The 26,994-nt window shown below is 32.3% G+C and overlaps 2 protein-coding genes across 23 annotated transcripts in view; both read right to left on the bottom strand.

Annotated features, from left to right (window-relative positions):
* LOC148619553 (PDZ and LIM domain protein 7-like) overlaps positions 1-4,336 on the bottom strand; it is a 40,936-nt gene extending 36,600 nt beyond the window's left edge. For all 19 annotated transcript variants that reach the window (XM_088579584.1, XM_088579585.1, XM_088579594.1 and 16 more), the window contains exons 1-2: positions 4,137-4,336; positions 1,351-1,502 (exon numbers count right to left, since the gene is read on the bottom strand). In XM_088579584.1, the coding sequence (XP_088435710.1) occupies positions 1,351-1,502; positions 4,137-4,247 (263 nt within the window). In that variant the 5' untranslated portion in view covers positions 4,248-4,336. The remainder of the gene's footprint in view (positions 1-1,350; positions 1,503-4,136) is intronic.
* Positions 4,337-6,026: 1,690 nt separating this feature from the next.
* On the bottom strand, positions 6,027-19,360 carry LOC148619552 (PDZ and LIM domain protein 3-like). 4 transcript variants are annotated; one of them, XM_088579579.1, is made up of 9 exons: positions 19,092-19,360; positions 16,610-16,761; positions 14,872-15,010; positions 14,154-14,515; positions 13,603-13,808; positions 11,211-11,316; positions 10,802-10,887; positions 10,258-10,357; positions 6,027-9,397 (listed from the first exon to the last, which is right to left on the bottom strand). In XM_088579579.1, the coding sequence occupies exons 1-9, from the start codon at positions 19,218-19,220 to the stop codon at positions 9,394-9,396; spliced, it is 1,284 nt and encodes a 427-aa protein (XP_088435705.1). In that variant the 5' UTR covers positions 19,221-19,360; the 3' UTR covers positions 6,027-9,393. The 4 variants fall into 4 exon arrangements, with proteins under 4 accessions (XP_088435705.1, XP_088435707.1, XP_088435706.1 ...); XM_088579581.1 differs by having other exon boundaries at positions 13,735-13,808; XM_088579580.1 differs by lacking the exon at positions 6,027-9,397 and having other exon boundaries at positions 10,254-10,357.
* Between the last annotated feature and the right edge of the window lie 7,634 nt (positions 19,361-26,994).

Here is a 26,994-nt window from a genome sequence, read left to right as displayed (position 1 = left end):
AAATGCAGTTCAGCAAATTTGAACTTAATTACAATAACTCAAGAATCTTTGTACAAGCCTTAGGCATGAAACTACATGTACATGCACAAAATGTACTCTGATCTCATGGTTTCAGACACAGACTATCTAAAAATATTATATATTAGAGTATATGTAAATCTGGCTAAAGGATTACCTACCAAATTTGCCTATATAAAGGGTTGAACATTTTTAAAGAATGAGCCACTTTGCCATATTTGAAAAAATCCAAAGTGCCTTTTATTCATTTTTGGCAATTTGAAATGTTGCCCTCTTCAACAAGTACTCTAAATCATTCATTTTTTTAACAAAGCTTAAAATCCTTAATGAGAGTCTAAAGTATGTTTAATTTCCCTAAGTTTTAAATATATAAAAATGTGTAAACTATTTACATGTACACACAAGTACACTAGTAGTTTTGGCAATATGTGGACATCTGGCCCTTTTCTGTCAATACTCCCTCAATAGATGTTAATGCTTGCATGATGTGCCTTCAAATTTTCCTGTGTTAGAGAGTCCATTTATTTATCTGGATAACCCTGTCCATTTCAAAAGCTGCTAGGAACACCATCTACTGTACCATGTACATATAAATACTCTATTAAAGAAATCCAAAATTCAAATTCTAACAAGAAATTTCAAGTATGCAAGTGTTTCAACCCTACAATATATCAACAGCACTTCAACATGAGTATCAATACAAACAGAGAAGCTACCCTTTAACATTTTTATGAGATCATAGGATATGGATATTGAGAGATACAAAATGTACAATCCTACTTTATGATCTAGACTACATAACAAATAGTTGTGGTTTAAACCACAATGTTATATTAGAAGAACTAACATGACCCACATGGTCTAGTCAATTCCATGTCAACTTTGTTATTCTGTACATGGTATGGGTGTAGGTTACTTGTTCTACAGCTGCATATATACTTCTATTTTAGCTACAAATGCATATCAGATTTAGTCCAGTACTTGAAAGATTGTTTGTCAGATTTAGTCCAGTACTTGTACAAATGTACAATAAATACAGCATAATAGATCTACATTGATTTACTGAATTACTAAAGCTTCCAATAGCACTTACCGGTAGTGCATTTTATTAAAATATTAAGCATCTTTTCAATCTGTCACTAACATTTTGTGCAAAGGGATCATGAATTATTCACCAGTCAAGACAAAAAATACAAAAGGAAAGGATGTAAAAATAAATAGTAAAAACCATGATGCAAATGTATGTTCATGTACATGTATCAGGGAACATGTCAATATGAAAATGAACATTTGCATGCAGGTCTTAAACATTTTGTTTGTTGTGGGTCTCACCTCTGTAATAATAAATCTAACTTATTCCCACTGTTTAGAATACTATCCTGTGCCTCTTTGTGACGTAACGTATCAGTCTGCACACTGCCAATTTTAAGAATAATGTCTCCTTGTTGTAATCCACATTTAGATGCTAAACTTCCAGGATTTACCTGAAAAATATTTATACTTTTATTTTAACTACCAGTAAAACTGTGGGTCACACATGTACCCCCCATGAAATAACCTACTCGCATAAGTTCTTGAATGATGGAAGGATTTACTTTCTCCTACAAGGTACTTGTACAATATACAAACAGAACCTACAAGGTACTTGTACAATATACAAACAGAACCAACAAGGTGATTCCTACAATGTACAAGTATGCACTCTCCAACTTTATTTCTGCAAATATTACAACAAATACAATGTGCTTGAAGAAGTTGTTGAAAAGCAAGCATGATCATAATTTAGATGTAGGTTTGAAATCAGTCTTAGGGAACGTACATGTACATCCCCAAAATGTGTGTGTACATGTAAATTTACTTTGTACCTGCTCAGCGCAAGTCCGAGTTGCTCATTTACTTTTGTTATTTTGCATGTATTATTTTGGTTATTTTATGTTCTTTGTTGTATGAGTATGTGTTTTCCATGTCTGGTCTTTGTCCATGGATTACATTCTTTTGATTTCTACTAGAATCTTGGTTTCCTTGATTACTCTCTACTACATGTACAATGTACAGTGGCTAATGCACATGCATACATTTGGTACATGTACTGTATTCTGTACCAATACTCATGTAAGATTGATTTGTTGAAGTAGGTGTACTTTAATTTGCTGCTTTTCCACAAACAAAATCAAATATTCATCTTAGTAGAAAGTACATGCACAGTATCGTACCATGTTTATGTATACAAATGTATTTACATGTAATCGTATACATGTACAAAAAATGTATCAAATCTTTACATAGTGACATGTACTCAAGGGAAGTGATAAATTGTACCGGTACTTAGGATACAATAGTCTTTGGCTGTTTTTTTCACAGTTAGATAAGTTATCGCTTCTTTAACATATTTTTATTTCTATTTTTCCTCTCTGTCATAGACACAAATGTACTTTTGTATTGGTACAATGTCATGTCTCTTGTTATTTTGTATTTCACCAGACCATGATTGTGTTATTGTGAAATACATGGCACTGCTTTACAGTACATTTTATATTCAAATAACCTGAAGTTTAGTGCAATTTACATTTTTGTAGTTCATAGAAACTTAACTTTAACTCTAGTATATTTCTGTAACTACAATGTCCACAGTAAAGTAAATACATGAACAAGACATAATTTCCAATTACATGTACTAATACATACATGTATGTATATACATGTACACATGTTCATGGTACATATGCAGACTGATTTAATCAGAATGAATCAAGCTCACTTTTCAGACATAAAATTAAAATGACATGCACATTTCATAATGGAAACACAGTCTGATGAAGAATTACATGAACTTTTAAGCATATAGACTGATCATCAATTGGTTAAGACACTAATCGGAAGGAAAAAATAAAAGATTTATCAGGTACAAAATCAATTCTGAAGCAGACAGAAATTAATTGGCATGCCTTATCATCACATCTTCAGAGAGTATTCATCACTTATTTTACAGGCACTATGAATAGAAATATGATATGATTAGGAATGCTGCTGATTCTGCTGTACAAGTCTATGTTTCAATCAGGTTGATCAGGGTGTATGATTTTAATTAGGGTAAAACAATACTTGATCTTCCAGCAGATGTTCACACTTACTGACAATTAACTAATTACAAGATGTTTGTGTTTGAGAACCCAGATAACAAGTTTAACAACTACATCTGTACATGTAATTGATGATATTAGAAACCTATTTGAGTCTTTACACTATAATACAGTTAAGCCAGAATAAAAAACATAAGGCAAACTGAAAACAAATTTGTGGAAAACTTATATTATACATATACATGTACGAGTAGAAGAATTGTTCGTGTACATGTAATACAAATATACAGTACTAGCACTTCAAACCAATGCCCTACCAACAGAGGGAAAATTCAACATACACAGCTTTTCTAAACCCATGGTAAATATGTATGCAAATAACATATTTATGTATTTAGTAGAAAGATTAAAAAGCATGGGTTACTGAAAAGGAGGTTGATGCAAGTCATTGACTGCTCAAAAATAATTCTCATACATGTATATTTACATTTTCATACAATGTATATACAGAACTCAGAGAGTGAAAAGACCAAACAAAAACTCCTGGAAAATTATATCAGGGACTATATTTACATTGTATAACTAATACCTTTAGTACCTTTTAAGGACAGTTTTTTCTTTGATTATTGTTTTACCACAATCACATCTTAATTTTCATTATATGTGTTTGTAATATTGTATCAAATGTGCTTGTCCCCCATCTAACTTTAAAAAATAAGAACAAGAAATAGGAAACAAGCTCATTATTGACAAATTTGTCAATGATTTTGTTACTCTTTTTCAAAATTGTCTGGTCGGATATGGGAAGAAATAAACCAACAGGCACAAAAAGCAAGGGCATGATTTTGAGATCACTTTACTTTAGTCTAGGTTACAGTCTGTTTTCAGAGGTGATTCTAGGTAACAATGCATTGTACACTGGCAATGCTTTTTGATGATCAGAGGTTGATGGGAAACAGAAACTTAACAACCGAAAATGTAACAAAAAATAACGCTAACCCTACAGTTTCACAACTTGAACGATGTTGAGAGACTCACCCTTTGAATAGATAGCGGACTATGGAAATCCTTTCCTCCTTGCATACGAAATCCCCATGGTGTATTAGGGTCCACACGTTCTAATTTAGCTTCCAATGTCAATACCGACATTATAAGTTTGTTACTATCACTGGAATGTGCACTCTTGTCCTTTCAGAGAACTGTCAATTTTACCTTGCCGAAAAATCCTGTTAGTCAGTGCGCATGCCGATGCATTCCGAAAGGTTGTAATTCTGACTAATAACCCACGAATGGTAGTGACGCACAACGGACGTAATTGATTTTCATTATAAATCTCACTGACATTCAAACAAAGTAAACTTTTATAAATACATTAATGAACAGGAAATGCCATTTAATTTCAATGGACTTTTTTTTCAAAAAGGAGCAGGATAATATGTTAAATTGATACAAGAAAATTGGTGCTTTCCTATAATGTTCCTGGCCATGGTAATGTTTACAAGGAAATCTTTTTAGTAAAATATGTTAGTCCTTAGCAAAGTCTGTTCAGCTATTACCATTCATATTCAAATATTGATTTGATACTGTAAATGAATGGAATTCTTCTATTAAAGCACCAACCAGTTTTATTGGCGGGGGGTTTTATGTTGGATAAGAAATTTATTTATGCAAAATTTTTCATTTATTTAGGAATATTATGTCAGTTAAAAAACTTATTTACTCAAATTTTTCATTTATTTTTCAGCAGCGACAGAAATCAATATTTTTATGTGAAATTGCTAAGTAATGGGGAACATATAGAAATGTTATAAATGTTTTTTTTAATATTTTTTTTTATTTTTGTTTTGTCAAAAAATTTTCTAGAGCCATCATCATGGGGTCTATGAATGGAGTACCTTTTTTAGTGTATTAAAAATATACGACCAGAAAAATAAAATTTCTTTTTGATTTGTCATAAATTTCTAGAGCCATCATCATTTCTCTTATTACAGAAAGAATAAGTGCCATTGATACTGGCTATATTTCATATGTACACAATAATATTACTGTGAAGGCCTGTAAAAAGTGTCTACAATTACTAAGAAACTAGAAATTTATTGTAATTAGGGGGTTACAGCATGTATATAATAAAGGCAATTGAAGGCAACATATTTTCTATTACCAGAAGATACACATAAAATAAGGCCCAGCTGTTCACTCTTACCCATTTTAAAAAAAAATGGAATGAAATCTATTACTGAGTTCTGAGTGAATGTACCATGTGCCATTTCATCCAAGAGCAAACTTTAGTCATGGTAAGGTATACCCAACCCATATAGGAAGTTCATATATGACAGAAAATTGCTTACAACATCTATATGACAAATTTAACTCAATAAGCAAATTTCAAAATCAATCAGTCAAGTGGGCGAGTAGATTTCAGATGAATGAACAAGGTGATTCTAATGAGTGGGGTATAATTTCTTTATTTTGAGCATTAATTTGCATAGGACAAGCTCACCTTTATGAAGCACCTGATGGCACTCCCAATTTCTTGTGGGAATTCATATTACTAGTGCTTTAGTTTTTTATGTTTTGGCTTGTTTTCCTTAACTTCAGTTGTTATATGTAGTCTATTTTATTTTGTTCTATACATTGTGCAGAGATGATTTTACGAGGTCAACAAACAAAGCGGAAATTGGCAAAATCGGAAGTAAATAAACAGTACAAAAAGAATTGTAACGGTAAAATTTGGATTTGAAACAGCGGAAATCCGCTAAAAAACTGAAGAAAATCATGTCTGATTGTGTATGTAGATTGTCTTTGTTTCCTGTTTTCATGTTCTAGCAAAGTAATTAGATTTTGACGTATTTTGTCCCATTGTTCACCCCTCAATATTATATTACATATATTTTGTACAAAACAGGACTTAACTAACAATATAAGGCACAATTTAAATAAAATTTATTTCAACAAATAGGTGTAAAGCAATATACAAAATAGCTATTCTATTGCAGGCTAATTACATACAAACATTGAAATAGAAATAAAAGACAACTCAACAAATTTATTGTACTTTTCAATTAAAACACATGTAACTTTACATCTACACAATACTATCAGTGGGTAGCATGTTTTAATTTTTCATTTGAAATTTTTCAAATTTTACAACTTATACATTTTTAGTAGAAAATCACAAAAATAAGGTTGTTTATTCATGAATAAATGTCATCATGTTTTTTTATCATTAACCTAGTAAAGTGAGAACACAATATATAATAGTAATATGCAAATACATTGTTACATTTTATATAATGTTAATATGCAAATACCTGGTCTTAACCCATTGCTTTTATTATGCAATCTTTGAGGAAAGAAATGAATTTGTCAGATGAAACTCAACCTTTCACAAAACATCATTAACATCATTTGCTTTCATAGAATTTAATAAAAAATATCATTGAAAATTTCTTAGTAAAGTTATTCTATAAATAATGAAGAAATCACCAATAGAAATTCAAAATGTACTTTAATTGAGCAAAAGCATGCAAGGAGATACATGTATTGCTACGTGGACATATCAATCACATGTTACGTGTAATCAGTTGTTCTTCAAAAGGTTGTTTTCCATCTGATATTACATATGATTTAGAGAATACCATTTCAGATCTATTCTTGCTAAAAAAATAAGAGCAAATGAAAAAAAAAATACTGAAAAATAAACTTTGAAAATTTTAATACACTATAGTACATAAAATGCTATGAATCTTAATATCACAAAGAAAATATCTGATTGCATAGTAAAATAAATATTCATATTGTCATCAAAAATATAAAGTACATAAAATTTGAGTCATATAGTCACAAAACAGTAAATCTAAAAATAGACAAGAACTACAATAATACAACAAATATTAATATTCTAGAGGAAGCACCGTTCATACTATTTGCCCTTAATGGGCATTGCATATGTTTGTATAAAAAGCAAATGAAAACAGAAATAACAGAAAGGTATAGGCTTTCACCAATTTTCATCATAATCAATAGAAAAATTATGAATCAATGTTTGAAAATTGCACTAAAAAAAATAGTTTTATCAACTATGTAAAAAAAACTGCCAGAACTCCAAAATACTGTCCCTTCCTAATAGGTACCAGCCTTTATTCAGGTTTGTTCAGCTGGTGACCCCATTCATTCAAAAAATTAGCTTGAATGTAAATCAAGCAACTTCTTAAACCAGCAAGATTCAATTATCTTTGCTTATGAAATGTGGGGAGTGCTCAGTATTCTAGAAAATGAGGTCTATCATATTTTATTCCTAAAATAACGTAAATATCACAAATAAACAAAAACTACACAACATCAATAGAAACAGTGTGCATCATAGAACTCCTAAGACTCTATAAATACGGAAATATACATCATGAACAATCCAATTTCTCTCACACAAAAAAAAAAAAAAAAAAAAAACATTCACAATATTATTTAAGACCTAAAAGACATATTCGGATGCCATTTAAAGTAACATAGTTTTTTGTTTCTTTACTGAACTCTCCTTCTACTAAAAGATTAATGACTTCACAATGTAAAATCACATTTTTTTCTCTGACATCAAAAGGGTATTTACAGGCAATTATGGGGTCATTAGAGGCAAATTCATCAATTGAATATGTTTTCCATTATTTGACATTAAATACTGAAAACAACAGGAATTAAAAGTAAAAGCAGAAATAAATATAAGCTGAATCACATTTATGGTTATATAACAAAAAAATGCATACCAACTTTCACTGACAACAAAAACAAGATGCAAAAATGTATATATGAAAAAATAAATCATTTCTGCCTGACTTAAGACAATGTATTGAAATATTTTCAAGTAACAGACAAAAAAAAGGTAGAATTTCATAAATTTTAAGCATCAGAAATATCTCTGCAACAAAACAATAACAAAAGTATACATGTTTCATTCACAAACATTCACACAAAATTAATTAATTAATATCTTAATAAATACTGGCTCAAACTGTTTTTAACAACATCTTTTTGTCATAGGACGAGATAAAGAAAAGAGATAAAAGTTGAAATATATAACATTTCAACAACTACGCACATTGATATGAAAAATGTCAAAGGATCAAAGATGTTAACAACAAAGGACATTAATTCAAGATTTGGTAAAATTATAAGAGGAACCGTTTTTTAAGAAGATTTTTGACTACCTGAGACCAACATATTGATAAATGATAAATATAGCACATCACACAGGTCATCAGATACAAAACATTTAATCTTTTCCATTTAATTTCACTTAAATCATATTTTATGCAAAAAATAATGTAGATTAAATACAAAATACAAACACCTCCAATAATAATTGAATCTTCATAAATGTAATTGCCCTAAAACTATTGCATAAGCTGTATAATATAAAATGTCCACCATCAAACCATTATAAGTAAAAACCTTTCTTCATCTAGTATCTAGTAGATTTTTGACTTCTATTGCACTTTAATACTGTGACAGAAAATTATTGTCATGCTTTCTAAAAGCAATGAAATATGTTAGTATCACTGCAAAATTTTTTTTAAAGAATTCTAATTATTCTAAACACAGAATATGGTAAATGTTCTGTTTTTAAAATATTTCAATTCACTAAATTTACACCAACATTCAAGAGGTAGACCTAGAGTAAGGAACATAACTCTTGAAATCAGTGATATGTTTGTATCATATTCAATTTCATCAAAGCCTATCAAGCTTTCATTTGAAACAGAATGAAATCAGTCCCATGCTTACACGAGATCGAGGAAAATGCTGAATACAAATGTTCGAATGATTTTAAAGAGTTGTGTCCCCTTACCCTAGGTCTACCTCCCTAAGGAACTTCTACAATCCTACATACACTTGGCTTCAAATAACATTTTATTTTATAGTTGCCAAAATGACATTAACATCCCAAAGTACTACATAGAAGTTACTACACTTAATATCAATATAGATAGTTCTCCACGTCTTAAACAGATTCTACCAAATAGTTTTTTAGTTCTTAAACAAGACGGGTATACAGGGTGGTTATTGGTAATTTAAATGCCTCATAAAAAGGAAGTAACATACATTCAGTTACAAAATAGATAAAACACCAAATGGTGTATAAGGCAGTTGTAGATTTCAACCTTTATAAGGACACTATAAATAAATGAGCTGACATACATATAAAATTGAGCATTTCTTTCTGTGGTTTGTAGATATCTTTTGGGAACATCACTGCAAAAACTTGGAAGGTTACATTATTAAACCAGTAGTTCCTTTTTTCTTATCTGAAAAAAATATAGAATGCCATGGTGAAATGACAAAACACACTGAATTTACCACAAAAAGAATTAAATACCCACTATAAGTTAAGTATTAATATGTTCTGAAGAATGCTTCAAATTATTGAAATTCATACAAGCATCATCATTCTTCTAGTGGTGGGAAAAATCTATGGAAGCACAACTATTTTCTTTTAAAGAGAAATACATTTTATCTATGATATATCCTACTCATTCTGTTGAGCTCTCACCTCTTATATCATACTACAAGGCTAAATACAAAAATCATTATCATTGCCTACTCCATAAAAAAAATACCTCAAGTTAACTTACATAAAATATTTAAAAATATGTGAATTTTTTATATGAATCACTTAATTCTAATTTTACTTGACTCTTAAGAGATGACCGCTACTTAATACCAATATTAAATTTTAAATGATAGGACATTTTTTAAAGAACAGGTGTCCATTACGAAGCAGGACTTATTGATCTAAGCAGCTGGTGCTTTTTCCTTTCGATCATCCATTCAGTATCAATGCACCTTGTGTTAAAGTTAAAATTCACTACATGTTACTTCAGATTTTGAGCTTACTCATAGTCTACTGTCACTAGTTTTAAGAAACATCTTCAACAGAAGAACAAATGATGAAAATTTCCACGAATAATGCTTTCACGTGTTACTTTTCTAGCTGGTTGTGTTCAATTCAGTAGTGCTCATTTCATGGCATGTACAGAATCACAAAAAGAAGTTTCTCTAAAGGGTCGGTACAAGCTATCAATTCTGCATATGGTTGAAAACTCCTAAAATTTGAAACTCTCTCTTCTACAGAATAACATGGAAAATAGCATGTATGTCTACCTACCGATATACAACATCAGCCAATTTCATATTGGGACCAGGAGCTTCCATTCTTTGTTTGGCATGGATTTCACAGAATAAACAACCATCTACTACAAAGTAACCTGAAGCAAAGATGTACTTAAATACTATCATTATAACCACTTTAATTTACTACAATTGCAACATTCATTTTAATGTTTAAATTTCAATGGTCATTGTCCAAAGTTTCAGGGTATTATTTCAACAATTAATGGCCAGAAAATGTCTATTCTAAGAGACAGAACTAGTTTGGTGCAGTAAAAAATATTATTACTCCTTTAGTATTTAATTGCCACTTTTTGGTATGTAAAAGATTAAAAGTTTTTTTTACATTCTATATGAACATGTGACTTATGATTACCTTTTTGTTTAAGGTCATTCTGCATAGGCATGTGACTTAGTATTATCTTTTTGTTTAAGGTTAAAAGTTTGTTGACATTCTTTATGGACATGTGACTTACAATTACCTTTTTGTTAAAGGTTAAAAGTTTGTTGACATTCTGCATGGACATGTGACTTATGATTACCTTTTTGTTTAAGGTTAACACCACAGGAAGTACAGGTAAAGCACTGCTGGTGATATGGATTCCCCTTGATCTTTACAAATACACCACTGTAAAACAATACAGAATACATTACTATCAGAAATCTTCCCAACTTTACTCAAACAAACAATAATGCTTTTAAACCTTTCATAGAACAGAACATTCATGAAACTACAAGCAAATCTGTTGACCTGCAACTGGTGACTAGTGACTGGTCACCAGCCACTGGTGACAAGCTGAACACTGTCCAGTCAGAACTATGAATAATATTAAGTTCATAATGCATGTACAGTACCTATATAATAGAAAAGTAAACACTAAGATTAAAAATCTATTAAAATAAGAAGCTGACTGTCAGGGTAAATAGGTACATATGACTGTATATACTAACCTGACCATGTTACCACACTTAGCACAATGCATAGTTTCTTGTTTCGGGGACTGCTGTTTTGAAGGATCAAATTTTGGTGCAGAGACAGATCTGAAGCCACTTGGTCCTAAAATAAATTACCATAAAGTCTAAATACAGAAATAAGGAAAGTCCAATGAACAGGTATTTTTCAAACATTGACATTTCTCACTCTCAAATGAATTTGTTGTTAACTGGTGCAAAATATACAAGACTATAGGCATCATACCATATGTCCTAATATTTTGTTGTTGGAGAATAAAAACATATATTTTCATTACATGTATAGAACCACGAAGATGCTCAATAAAATTAATCCTAATATATACCTTTGGGTGAGGCAACAATATAAATACAATATTTACACACTTAAGCACATGTACTGTACACAAAAATCTATTTGAACTTCACCCAAAATATCACAATTCATAGCAACAATCCATCATATCAAAATGTAGTTTAAACAGAATTATAACATTAATTTGATATTGGCTAAGAGACTGACAAGAACTCCTTAATGCGACATTCAATACCATGAAGTATAAAGTTCATCGGGTCAGACAGAGAACAAACATTGTGGCAAACTGGCTACTGAACTTTTAACTGACCATAAACTTTCACTTGCAGACCACTTGACAGTGAATTGTTTATATATATTTAAATGTTTATAAGTGATAAAATGTTATCCAAATTGTTTACTCTTATAAAAAGAAGTAAACAGATTATCTGTACTGAGAGAGATGAAGAGTCAATACAGATGGGAGATAACCCACTACTATCTTTATATTAGGCTTTTCAAGTGTATTTCTGATAATAAAGAATTTAATACAAGTATTATTGTTATTTCACTGAGGGTAGGTACTGGAAGTTACATGAATATGGACCATTTAATTGTCCAAGAAAAAATAAATGTCCACTGCTTCCTTTGAAAATCAACACTTTAATGTCTGCATAGTACAGTTGCATGGTTATTATCATATTTAATAACAACTTGGAAGGCAGACAAATTGTACTTGATATCTAAAAAATAACACATTAAGTGATTAGCTAGAAAAACTGTGAGCAATGTTAATTAACTTGATCCCCCTATTTTGTAACATGCAACTTTTCACCTCAAAATTGGTATGGATCAAAATCTAATAAAAAAGGTTCTCAATAGGAATCTGTGAGTTTCATTAAATACCATTCTGTGTTGTAGGAGGAATAACAGATAAAAGATTGAAACCCCTATACAATGTATTCATAAATAACAGGAAGAAAGTCGGGGTATTAAAATAGAGAGAACTAGAAATGGCATTAACTTCTAATTCACACGTCTACTATCTTTATACTTGGAAAGTTCTATCATCCATTGGATACATGTTTGTATTGCTGTTTTTTGGTTTGTTTGTCCTTAAGCAATATAAGCTTACAGGAATTACATGAATAAACATGTACATCCAAATTTCTGTGCAAAAGTATGGTAACTAAGAGCATACAGCACTCTAGAGACCCAGAAAAGGGCCATGGGCAAGAACAATTTTACTTCCTTTTTACAGAGAAAAAAAAAATTATTTCATGAGAGTTCAATGAAACTATGAATAAAGTTGGGCACATCTTCATAATTGGAGAATTCAAAACAACTCTGGTTTAAACAATGTCATAAGCAGTATATATAACTAATAATTAACATTCATGCAAAAAACTTTAAACAACTGTTATTGGAAAAAGTTCAGTAAACAAAGTATGAACAAAATCAAGTACCATTAAGCAGGCCATGTATATTACAAATAAGTTATGACATTTCAAAATGATTTTCCCTGATCAATTTTTTTGTTTTAAGACAAAAAAATAATCCTGCTTCATGGAATAAAGGATCAGAAAATAAACAGCTACACCAAAGCACACGATACACATGTTCCCAAAAGGGGATTCCGTGTCACATAACTCAGGGACAAAAAAAATGAGGACAAGAAAAAAAGAAAGGGTAACTCTTTAAACATAAAGGGTTCAAATTAATGCTGGTCAAAGGTCAAGGACCCTTAAATTTTTTTTATACAGGATCGCACAATTACCTTGGTAATGTCTAACTATTCTTTATATTTACTGATAGACCTTTCATTTAGGATGCATAAAGTACAGGACCATTCAAAATAAATTTGAACCCCAGAAATAGTACCCAAAATAATCAAAACCTTTAGGGGTTATCATATGGGAACTTGCCAGACAATAGTATAATATAATACATTTGTCAACAGACAAGCAAATTATAAATACTTTAACACATGTTATTAAGAGATGGAGTAATGTTATTTCATTCTGCACAAACATTTATTGTGGATATTTTCATTGGATAAAAAGTCAACAAGTTTTAGTAAAAACTGGAACAACCTACTTTCCAAATTTGAATTAGTAGTAACATTTTCATGCTGATTATTATCTTCACACTTCAAACTGTTAGAATTGTCGTCCGCCTGCTCAGGTAAGGGAGCATGCTCTGTGACCTCAAGGTCATCTGCTTCATCACCTGATTGGTTCTCTGGCATCACCTGGTATGTTCCTGACAGTTTTGTACCAACAGGAGCTTCAGAAACATCTAAACTGTTCAAAGGAGCATAAAAATGATTTCAATTATTTTTTTTAATTTTGGTGATAATTGCATTTCTTCACACAAATATATACTGCTGAATTTTTAAACCTTCCAGCATAGATAATGGTACCGTAGTTTTACAAATATCAAAAGTTATTCCACCCCGGAAAACCCCTATTTAATACATAAAATTTAACTATACAGTTTCAAGAACTATTAGCTCAATTCAGAAGTTTAAGACCAAAATGTTATTTTTGTGACTAACCAGTCAAAACCTGCATCTAGCAAAAACATAAACATGACCAATTTTGAAGTATTTAGCCTTTTTAAAACTAAATACACACAACCTGACCTACTTTTGCATTTCCTTCTGGATTCCTGAAGTCTGAGCATCGTAACTGGCAGCAATATTACCAGCTGAGTATAATCCAATTGGTGTATTGAATTGAGCATGTACAACAGTTGGTGTTGCAGTCTTTGGTGATGTTGGACTTTGAGGCTGTCTGTATTGCTGTTGAGGCGGAGGTTGATATTGCTGTTGTTGAGGAGGGGGACGATACTGCTGTTGTTGAGGAGGGGGTTGATATTGCTGTTGTTGAGGAGGGGGTTGATATTGCTGTTGCTGTTGCTGATATTCTGGTCTTGGAGCTTGATATTGACTTTGTTGTCCAAAAGGTTTGGCTGAACGATTATGACTACTTCCTATTTTCATTGAATCCTAAAAATTTTTAGATAAGATATTTATATGTTTTATGAGAATGCATTGTTGTGGTTCACCTAAACTTCAAACAGGAAATAATTTAAAATTTCTTAGCTATGAATACTATGGTTTTACTATAAAATACAAATTGATAATCAAATGCAAAATTATATGCACGATGAGAAAAACATACATTGTGCATTTACATAGAATTCATTAAATCTCAACAGCACAGGATTATAACTGAAGTGCACTACATCAATATGTTATTTAAAAAAATCTATCAAAGCATTTTGTAAGTTTGTATAATCAAACTAACTGTCTTATTTTTAATATTTACAATTTTAAAACTTTATCTACTACACACTCTGTACCTGTGGGCCATCTCGTTGTAATGAAGTTTTCTGAGCAGCAGTAACAGTGTCACCAATGGCAGTTTTAATTTGACGTAATTCTTGAGGACGTAGATCTGACATTGGTGTCACTTTCGGCTTCCATATTTCTACAGCACCTCTGAGAAAATATTGAGTAAAATACATATACAAAGGTCTATGAACACATGCATATGTATGCCAACGGGTCATTGATTTATTTAGAATTAATTTCTACAAATGTACATGTATCATGGTTTTATTTTTTTTTTCTCTCTTGTTAACATTTACAAACACACGTTTATAACATATCCCACGTTCAGAGGCATAACATTATAATGTAAATTCACAAGTTAAGGTTGAGAAAACTTAAAAATGGGAATAACAGTAAAATAAGCATCTTTATCAAATAGCCCTTTTAAATGCATATGTCTCCTTGTCAGAAAAGAAAATCTCAGGTCGCTTTCCAAAATATGTTTATTCAATGAAACAATGAACCATGAATGACCTTTATAACAATTTAGTCCTGGAAAAAAAAATCTAACAATTCAGGAAATAAAGTTTATGTACTAAACACTGATCAAATTTTCACAAGTAACAGATAAATGCATCTTATCACATTATGGTACATGTTTGCAGTGAAAGAAATTAACAGTAGACCAACGGACCGAATCTATGTAAAATCAAGCAGGTCTACGATGAAATTGGCTCAAGTTGCTTTAAAATGTACAGTGCTGTCTATATAAAATTATGATGGGTTTATGTTGACAAAAAATTCAGTTTCTAACAATGTGTTTCTTTTATCAAAATAAGAGAAAATGAGTAAAAACTTGTAGGGTTAACTACTGCTAAATAGGATGTCAATACAACACTCACATATATATGTAGCCCCAGGTTTTAATGGTTAAAATAAATAAGATAATAGGGATTTGAAATCATGTCAAAGGCAAAGTAAGACCATGCAATCTTTTCAGTCCCTTCCATAGAAAGACAAGTTCCTCATTAAACAGAATGACTGAGAGAAGGTACTAGATCTAGAGTAATCTCTTTGGTCCCTTCTGTAGACAGACAGGTCCCTCCTTAAACAGAATCCTTTTCGTAGTTTTACATCCTAAAGCAGATATTTCTGGCATTTCAGGGTGAGAACCTTTGACCAATCAAACAGATCCAGCTTTACATGTATATTAGTCTGACACACGGAGTTTATTTTTAATGTGCTAGCTCTTAGAAATAGCAGTCCACAGGTAGGCACTTTAGAAGAAAATTTACAAATGAACTTGCTTCTTTAAACATTAATAACCTAACTAGAGAAAAGTTTATTTTGGGGATCCAAAGTACATAATTATGTATCCAAGGTGTATTTCAAATCATTAAAACGAAAAAATAGGATGAAAATCTAACAATACATGTACTACATGTAGTAACTCAAAAAGGATTAGCACACTATAAAACCTGGTTCAACCCACCATTCCTAGGGGAAATAGGGGAAATTTCCTAGGGGAAATAAGTGTACAAAGTCAAGACCCTTGCAGTGGTTTCTGAATTCAGGTTTTTACCCTGATATTGCAATTTGTTAAACAGCCTTTCCTTTTAGACTATTCCTTTTGCAATTTTATCATTACCCTTCATTTAAAGAGGATAAATGAAACTGATAAATGTTATGTTCAAATATTCAATTACTTATAAGAGTAATTCTTTGTGAATTTCATGGTTCACAACTGTCATGTACAAATGTATATACCTCATAACAGTCAAGTAAATTTCATTGCCTGATCTAATAATCTCCATTTTAGCCTGTTCATGATTAAGTCTGTCTGTGTTGGCTTGGTTAATAAAAAGAATGCCATCTCCTGCTTGAAGGCCAGCCCTGTCTGCCACACTGTTTGGATTCACCTAAGAAAAAAAGGTAAACTTTCAATTTGCATACTTGCCAACTGACCTGACTTCTTTCGGACACTCCTGGTTTGATCAATGAACTTTATCAATAAATTTCTACAAGTTACATGAAAGTATTTACTTTGGAAATCATTCTAAGGCTCAAGTAATATTTCTTGCTAGCTTTCTTGTGTACTTGTTTTCTAAATACATGTATTACTACAAACATAGGCAGATTAGTACAATCTAAGCAGCATTTCAAAGTATTCTTAACATCCCTGGCTTGAAATTCTTAAACATAGCAAAGGATTACCAAAAACATAGTGATTGAAACTTAATATTACACCTTATCTATCTGTTTGTGATATAAAGTAAATTACAAGCATTCTTTAGTCGAAATTAAATACCTCTGCCTTTATTTAACAATGTGAAGTAATGAAACCCATGATACATTCTGATTCATTCAATTAAATTTGAACCAAGGATATGACAGATAGTGTGACATATATTTAGAATTAATGTGACCTGATCTTGTAAGGCAGTGTGGTTAGTTTGAAAAATAGCCCAAAGTGAGGATAAAAAGACTGTTGGATTTATAATCCTCATTTGTCATACTAAAGAAATTTACAAAGAATTATCTAGTATCAAACTTAGTTACATTTTTTATAATTATGTGTATATGTTCATGTAAAAATATGAAGTACCCATAAATGTACATTCGTAATAACAGCTCAAAAGTAATAAAATGTACCTCCACAAAAAAAAAAATAAAAATAAAAAAAAATAAATAAAATGTATGTATATGTAGATTCCAATATCCAATTTTGTTTTCATTTTTGGAGTAGGGGCTTGGAAAAACAGACACGAAAATCCCTACAAATAACACTATATCCCTATAAATTGATAAATGAATACCTTATTGTACAAATAAATGTAAAGATCCAAATAAACTTAAAATTTACAGCTGATCAAAGTTTGTATTGATCTGATATCAATAAGTCATACTAGAAATGGAATATTATACTTTAAAAGTCAACTTAAAATAAAATTTTAAATCCCAAGAGATATATTTACATAACTCATAGTGGGCTTGGAATGCAGTTGTAGCTTTGGTCTACTTTAAAATGTTGCCATGACCCAAAGAGGCTTAGATTTTATTGTTACAACTGAATATCCATTAAAAGCAGGTGTAAATACTGCTTTATTTATGAAACTGTATTTTACATTATATGTACATGTTGATGTTGCGCAAAATATCAGGTTGTATTTCATATATTTTATAAATAATTTACATATACCAGTAAATAATACACTTCCACGAGGTAGGGCTGGGATAGAACAGAAGAATATTCCTTGAAGAAGTGCGTATTGAGCATGCTCTGCGCATGCTCATTGAGTAGTCTACAGTTAGCACAAAAGGGTCTGTACTGTAACAATACTTCATTTTATAATCAGATATTAAACTCAAACTTTAAGTTAGTACATTTACATGTACACGTGTACCCTGGATATTTTACCAGCAAAGCCATACATGTATTTTTCAAGTTGTTTAAATGAGAAAAAAACAAACAAAATAGAGTATTATTGAGAAATTATAAATTTTCCACTTTTTTTCTGCTTTGACAAAGCCCAAAACAATTGAATCAATCCTGTATGATGCTGTAATACATGATAGTATTAAAAATATTCAATATGATCTTATGTATATTCATTTCTGATCCCTTCTTGTCTTTCGTTTATCACTAATGACTATTACAAATTGATGTGATTGAACTGCAATCATGATACTGATTGATTTCATCAGTGTGCTTCTCATATTATTTACACCTGGCAACTAACATGACCAGCTCTGCAACTCTGTTTTGTGTGTTATACTGTATACAATGTTGTTTTTCTCTATTGTTCAATTAATTAATTAAGTAACATAGACTTATAACCTGTTGCATCTGGCATCTATTACACCACACTAAACAGAAACATTTCTTAACTGATCTTAAAGACTGCAAATTACCAACCCTAGGGTTAAGGTACTCTCATAACCATATTTGGAACCGAGTGAAAATGATATCCCTTGCTATTGGCTGGTAGCCTTGTCGGGATGTTTTTATGTTATTTTTTTATGCATGCTTGATTTTCACAAATAAATTTATGCAACTATGAATCAACGACGAAAGTAAAAGGCGTAAATATTCACACCTGTTATTGTAACTAAAGACGAAAAGTTTGAGATACAGCAAATAGATGTTTGATAAATTGAATTAAATTGTCTAATAACATTTCTACAAATTTTTGCATCACATCCAAAGCCATTCATTAAAAAGTTGCTTATTTCTTTTTTATTTACCTACCGATTGTACAGAAAGAGGAATGTTAAAATCCGTCCCTCCTTGCAGACGAAATCCCCACGACACACCCGAGTCCCTTCGGCTCAATCTGATTGTAAGCGTCTCAGCGGGCAAATGTTCCACGTTAGACATGTTAGTTAAAGGTCCAATTTCAAAAAGAATCTTAAAGTAGTTTGTCCTCTAGGGGCAGTCAGTGCATTTACCACACGGTGCACCTTATCCGAAAATCATTAATATTTGCATCACTCTCTGCTTTTACAATGTGGGATATCGAAACCAACCAACTACCGGCGAGGAAAGCAACGCACCTAAAATTCCTTTAAGAATCAAATTTACATGCGTTTTATTCATAATAGCAACTGTAAAAAGCAAGAAAGTATTGATTACTTATAAAATCTTTAAACAAATATTACAATTTATGCAAACTTAATTCAAAGAGCTCATAATTTTTCCTGACTTTAAAAGGAGAGTTGTTGTACTTTTTATTTTTGTGGGAGTTGTTTTATACTTCAAATTGGCGGGAAAAGAAGGCGTAACGAAGTGCTTCCTTTCGGAAGTGATTCATAGGTTGGAATGAAAAACACGCCCTTTTCTCACACATCGTGTCTATTAAGGCGGTGCTTATTGGAATTGTGGGTGGTTCCCTTTATTTCCCGATATCTCCAGGGTTCATTTATACCGTAAATCTGTAATATTTAGTCCCAAATGTTGATATAAATATGTTTCAGTAAATAGAAGAAAAAAGGTGACCAATAACTATATGGCAGATCTTTTGGAGACTCTCAATTCAAGATATTAATCAGAGTATAATAGCATTAAAACCTATGATTTTTCAACACAGTATACTTCCAGAATATAATAACATTAAAACCTATTAAAACACTGTATACTTGTATTCCCCGTTCGCAGTTACAATCCGGACTCAAAAATATTATACATCGTTATTTTTCAAAAAAGATGGTTCACCTAGACACAAATATATAGTTCTTGGTAGAGATTCCTTATACTTTGTAAAAATAATTCCGAATCATCTTCCAAATATTACAGGAGAAGATGTTTTCAAAATGCTGGTATTTTTGGTCGACAACATATTTGTCCAGTAATGGTGGACGCGTTTTTCAACAAACGGTTGGCATTCCATTGAACAAATTGTGCTCCTCTACTTGCTGACCTATTCCTCCACTCCTCTGATGCTGACTTAATAGCTGATCTGATCTGAAAGAAAGAACACCGCTTAGCTAGATCCCACAATCTCAGTTTCCGCTATATAGATGATGTATTATCGTTAAACAATCCTGGTTTCGGGGATTTGATACATCGCATCTACCACAAAGAACTTGAGATGCTACAGATACTGTGAAGTCAGTCTCATATCTTGACACACACACATAGAGATCGATGATAAAGGAAAACTATTGACCAACCTTTACGACAAACGTGATGACTTTTCATTCAAAATTATTGTCAACTTTCCTTTCATCTGTGGCAACATCCGTTCAGCACCTGCCTATGGAGTTTTCATATTACAACTCATACGTTATGCCAGAGCTTGCCATAAATACGCAGACTTTTGTATCGCGCTAGATCTCTTACAATTAGCCTTCTAGAACAGGGTTATGCTGCTACAAGACTGAAGTCATCACTATAGAAGTTTTATGGTCGTCATCATAAGCTCGTGGATTGTTACGGTGTATCCATGAAAACTAATTTGTTTAACGTGTCATAGTTTTCCTTTCGTCTTTCATCTACCCCGGACTTTTTTTGAGCAACTCGGTGGGTGTTTCTAGAGAATCAGAGGACGCTTACCCTAACGGTGCACCTGGTCCATGCTCCCAGTTTTTAGTGGAGTCCGAGTTGCTCATTTGCTTTTGTTACTTTGTATGTATGATTTTAATTACTTTATGTTCTTTGTTGTGTATGTCTGTTTTCCATGTCTGGTCTTTATCCCTGGATTACATTCTTCTGATTATCGCTATAACCTTGGTTCCCTCGACTACTCTTTCTTGCCGATTGGTGGTTTTACGGTCTTTGCTATCCTTACGGATCTCGCACGACCACCCCTTGCGGAGATTGTGTTAGTAGATGTCTGTTAATAGTTGGAGGTAGCGCCCAGCCTTCGGGATACCTGACCGAAGAGCTCAATCAGAGTATGTCCTACTAGCCGCTGGGCGGCTCTGTTGACGCTCTTGCCTACTCCCAGACCCCACGTGGGTCCGAGAGCGTTTCCCCACTCTTAAGTATTTGGGAGTACGTCAACGTGTAGAGTGAAGTTTCTAGCCTTATTAGTATGGTATACTCTCGGGGGAGAGTCAAAATTGCGAAAAATGTCAGACTTGCTAAAATGGTTAAAAACGTTTATTTTCGATTTTAGAGAGGGGTGAATCAAAATTAAAAAAAAAATCCTGGACCTAAGTGCCTGTGATTTATACTCTTTTTTTCACATTCTTGATCTGTAAGTTTGAAAAGTTGGTATTTAGAAACGTAGAATTATGACCTGTTATTTGCTTGACTGAATGTTGGAAACAGTGGAGCATATCCGAAACCTTGCTCGATATATTCCTAATATAAAAAAACGTATTTCCAAAATCTATAAAGAAATACAATATTTCCAATGATTTGTAAAGTTCGAATGTGTTACGGGGCGCCGAATGGGACTTGGTCTTTTTGTAATCAAAATCAATTTTGTGTACAAAAAATTGAACTTTATCATATAACTAAGTCAGTTTTGTCGCACAAAACTATGTCATATAGACTTGTTTTATGATCACTTCAATTTTGTAATGACAAAATTCATTTCTGTCAAATAGGTATGCAAATATTAACTTATTTTTGTTACCTGATATGGAAATGAAATAACAAAAGTCAATTTTGTAAGACAAAATTGAAATTGTATGCAAAATGTTGATTAAATTAGTTCAGCATCCTGTACGGGGCGCCGACTAGGACTCTTGTGATTAAGTACTCAAAATTTAATTTTGTACAGACATAAGTGAATTTTGTTCGACAAGAATTACTTCTACGGTGCGCCGAATGGGACTCTTGTGTACTTGTATTCAAAATTCATTTTTGTACAGACTAAAGTGAATTTTGTTAAACAAAAATGAATTCAGATTAACAAAATTTATAACATACTACAAATTTTCAATTTTGTGGCACAAAATTGAATTCTGTTGCACTAAATTCAATTTTGTGAGACAAAATTCATCTTGTCTCACAAAAGTCAATTTTGTGTCACAAAAGTCAATTTCGTGTCACAAAATTCAATTTTGTATGCAAATTAGTTTACAGAATTCTTTGAATATGCAAATGAATTATCACATCACGATTTTGTAAGAAGGTTTCTCATTGGATATAGTAACCGCAGGTTTCTAATTACTTCGAGCAACGCAGGACAGTCAAGGCCGTTTTAAGTGAAATTAAAAAAAAAATTAAGTTGCATTCTACAGTAAAACTGTTTTGAAATGACTAGAATTGCTATTATACGTTTTCTATGAGATTTGTTTGATAAAACAGGTCTTAAAATACGCGATTTTTACTCGGAAGTCACGTTAGTGGCTTCGAGTATTGTAAGTATTATCCTGGTCCCGGGACTACGTTCCCGGTATTAGCTACTAGCAATACACCTTTCCACACCCATTGTTGCATAAAATATTTTTATTGTCTAGAGCCACAGGCCGGTGTCTTCTATTTTCATGGAATTTTTGCAGTTTTCAACGATTAGCAAAAGCTTTCGATTGGTTTTGTTTTATCGTTTATGTATCCTATAATAAAACATACGTACATTCATATGAGAGTGTAACCCCTTTTAATACTCGGTACTTTGCCTGTTTTTGAGGACTTCTCGTTACTCCGGACATTGAGTACCGTACCCTGAATCTTAAAAAAAAAATGATACTAGGTACTCTAAATATTTCGTTTTTGGCACTTAATGCTTACAGTACATTAAGCAGTACTCGGTACAGTTTTACTGTATGTCTAATGATTCGTTCAATTCCGCTGGAGTTTGATTTTTTTTTCAACGTTATTTTGAAATGTTGAAGCAACTACCAACAACGATCAACAGTTAGAAATAGTGGCCTGCCCACCAGCCCGTGACTGGCCATTTTTTTTGGCAGGGCTGTCTAATTTTAGCAAATATTTATATAGCCATATAGTAAATATATTGAAAAATTGTATTCAGGACTGGCTAGAATTTGAGTGAGTTTCCCAATCTGATTAAAATCAGCTGTTAGGATACGCTACAGTGCCTTACGCTTAGAGAGCGTAAAGCACTGTAGCATATCCTAACAGCTGATTTTAATCAGATTGGTGAGTTTCCTACCCTGCAATCAATGACAAAAAAATGTGCACTGAGATACAAAATTAAGACATGAAATAAGCCCTCAAGCTAGGACACTTTACAAAAGCAAAGACATGGAACCAACAATGAAAAGTCCCCAATACGCTTCCGTAATTATATGAAATTCCGATTCTTGGAGTTTCCAATTCAAAATTGCCTTACCTAATCAATGACAACACGTGTAACGGACAGTAACGACAGTAAAGTTAGACATGCTAGTCTTTCCATTATTGAGAGACAAATATTAGAAATTCTTTTATTAGATACTGTTATAATATTACAGTTTAGCTTCAATTTTACAGAAAAAGGCAAGAAATAAGGGTAGTGAAATAAAGAACCTTATTTAAGGTAGTGTCCTTGTTATGCATTACATGTATAATAACGGTACCCGACTCAACCTTCCAAACCAAGATTTCTTTGGACTGACAGAAAACTTAAATGCATTTAATAAATTTATGTTTATATGTACTTTAAATATTGTAATTTGTATTGTTAAATTGCATATATGTTTTAAGGTGATAATCCAGTTGTTTCGATATTTATACTAATAACATTTTAATTCTGATTCATATGCATATATCCAGATCATGACAGACGGCAGAAATGCTAAAATATACCATATCGAGATTTGCATAGCTTAATCCACGTGGCTTAATCACTTATTCATTACCGTGCCTTCTAATTGTTATGTCGTGTCGCAGGCTTTAGAAAAAAAATGAGTTTAAGTTTAATGACTATTTTTTTCTCAATGGGATGTGGTTTAATATGTTAAATATCGGGTGAAGGAGCGTCTTTTTGTATAAGTCGGCCAACTGACGTTCGGTGTAGAAATACCTCCAATTTTGAAGAGCGCTGTAAACAAGTTCAAGGTAACGTCAAGTCCGTACCGGTCGTTATATTTGTATATGTATAACATACTGAATATTGCGATTGGGAACCAGTCTATGTGAGTATAGGTATGACAAAAGGACTTCCGGCAGATAACTTCACGGACGTAAATGCTTTCTTCAAATTAATGCGCGATTCTCTTTTAAACTTTAAATATTTCACCGATATCCCATATGAATGATATTTCAAACATTTTAAGTTTCAATTTTCAGCTAAATATTGTCGAACTGGTAAATCGAGACGCCTAACTATCTTTGTGCTCGGCCGCGTAGTAATTTAAAAGAATATTGTTAAAAGCCAATAAAATTTAACTGGAGTTATCTCTCTTTGGGTGGTGTTGGATTTTAACTAGGTCCTGAGAAAGGTATTATAATCAAAATCGTTTTATCAAGAAGCGTCACAATCAACATCATCAGCTGCCGTTTTTCAAGTTTAAGGTCTCAAGAACTTAAACAAATGCAATAATCTTATTTTCACGATATGTGTGTACATCTTTGTTTCGATTTGCCGCAGGTTGCAAGGGAAATATGGGTTCAACACCAAAACATTCTCAAACCTTAGTCCATGTCATGACCGGCACTCTAGCACATTGCTTAAAATATAAACATCGGGAACCTGTTTTGCAGGTTGCACGCCAAGCGACTTCCGAGTTTCAGCACCGTCGGTGCTTTGATTCTACTTTCGATTTATTGGGATTTCTCCAGGTGAATCACGTGATCATTTCCTGACATCTTTCAACTCAATAATAAAATGCTTTTGCCCGACCTGATAATCGCAACCAAATTTGTTAAAATTTGACAAGATAATTTGTACTAAGATTAAGTGACACAGCGGGTTATACGATTGCGATATCCGATATTTCTTTCACTTATGTGCTTTATTATAATCGTGCACATTCGTACCTTATCCACTGAATGCTATAAGTTTGTAATGCATGTGTACATGATGCTGCGAATTTATTTGCATATCCAAAGGATACTGTAAACTAATTTGCATACCACAAAATTGAATTATGTCTCAAAAATGAATTTCGTCATTCCAAAATTGAAGTGATCATAAAACAAGCCTGTGTAACATAGTTTTGTACGACAAAAATGATTTTGTTGCGACGGAATTCGATTTTGTGTACACGAAATTGATTATGATTACAAAAAGATCAAGTCCCATTCGGTGCCCCGTAACTACAGATTAACAAAATTTATAACATACTACATATTTAAATTTTGTCATACAAAGTAATATTTCAGTGCAAAAGTTACTTTTGTCATGACAAAATTCATTTTTGTATCATTGACTTTATTTTTGTTACTTAATTTGAATATTGGGTAACAAAAGTCAATTTTTGTATGCAAATTAGTTTAGTTTGGATTTGTGAACTTATTTGCATACAAAACTGAGAAATATTATTACAAAATTCAATTTTCTGTTTTCAAAATCGAATTCAGTCATAACAAAATCACTTTTGCATGCAATTTAACGCAAAATTAAATTTTGCGTCACAAAAGTGAATTTTGTTTGCAAATTAGTTTACAGTATCCTTTGGCTATGCAAATGAATTCTCTCATCACGATTTTGTAAAAAGGTTTCTCATTGCGGGTCTCGCAGTCACAGATTTCCGATTACTTCGAGTAAGAACAAAAGTAATTAATACCTAATCAAGTATTACCAGTTGCAGATCCAGGGTTTTAGGTAAGGGAACCCCAAAAATTTCTTGACAGGATCACCGTTGAGGAATTTGCTGAGGGGGTTTGGGACATGCCCAATTTTTCAACAATTTTTAAAAATTGCAATTTTCTAAGGGACGGGCCCCCTGGATCCGCCATTTGCAGAATAGCGCATCAACCATATGATCTCGCAGGTTTCCGATTACATCGAGCAAGGGCATGTCATATGGTTGATGCGCTATTTAGTAATAAAGTATATATGTCAAATATAGGACATTTTGTACAATATTGATTATTCTAATATGACGTCCTTCTTTGGCTTAATCCGGATAATGAAAGATATGGATCCTGTTCCAAGTAATTGAAAACCTGCGTCTGCGAGACCTGCGGTTACTGTATCAAATGAGAGACCTTACACAATTGTGATGAGATAATTCATTTGCATATCAAAAGGATTCCGTAAACTAATTTGCATACAAAAATGACTTTTGTGACACAAAAATGATTTTTGTATTAAATTGCACGCAAAAGTGATTTTGTTATGATAGAATTCAATTTTGTAAGAGCAATCAAGGGAACCAAAGTTATAGCGGTAATCAAAAGAATGCAATCCAGGGGCAAAGACCAGACAAGGAAAACAGACATACACAACAAAGAACAAATGGTAACTAAAATCATACATACAAAGTAACAAAAGCAAATGAGCAACTCGGACTCCACTGAAAACTGGGAGCATTGACCAGGTGCACCGGTAGGGTAAGCGTCCTCTGCTTTTCTAAAAACACCCGCCGAGTTGCTCATAAAAAGTCAAGTCCGGGGTAAACAAACGAGGAAAAGAAAACTATGACCCGTTGAATAAATCAGTTTTCATGGTGCAGATGGATACACTATGACGATCCACGAGTTCATGATGACGACCATAAAACTTCTGTAGTGATGACTTCAATCTCATAGCAACATAACCGTTCCAGAAGCCAATTTGTTAGAGTTCTAGCGCAATACAAAAAGTTTGCGT

Source organism: Perna viridis, chromosome 4 (assembly GCF_037379345.1).
Source record: "Perna viridis isolate PV_CMFRI_1.1 ecotype Kerala chromosome 4, ASM3737934v1, whole genome shotgun sequence".
Taxonomy (NCBI): Eukaryota; Metazoa; Mollusca; class Bivalvia; order Mytilida; family Mytilidae; genus Perna; species Perna viridis.
Note: the sequence above shows the minus strand (reverse complement) of the source record. Positions and strands in the feature narration are given on the sequence as shown.

Excerpts from the sequence above, each read along its gene's own strand:
- LOC148619552 (XM_088579579.1), bottom strand. The coding sequence starts at position 19,220 with ATGTCTAACGTGGAACATTTGCCCGCTGAGACGCTTACAATCAGATTG. Across the intron at positions 11,317-13,602 it reads TACTAATTCAAATTTGGAAA|GACCAAGTGGCTTCAGATCT; the intron begins GTAGGTTGTTCC and ends AATTTATTTTAG. Across the intron at positions 10,888-11,210 it reads AAGTGTGGTAACATGGTCAG|TGGTGTATTTGTAAAGATCA; the intron begins GTTAGTATATAC and ends ATTGTTTTACAG.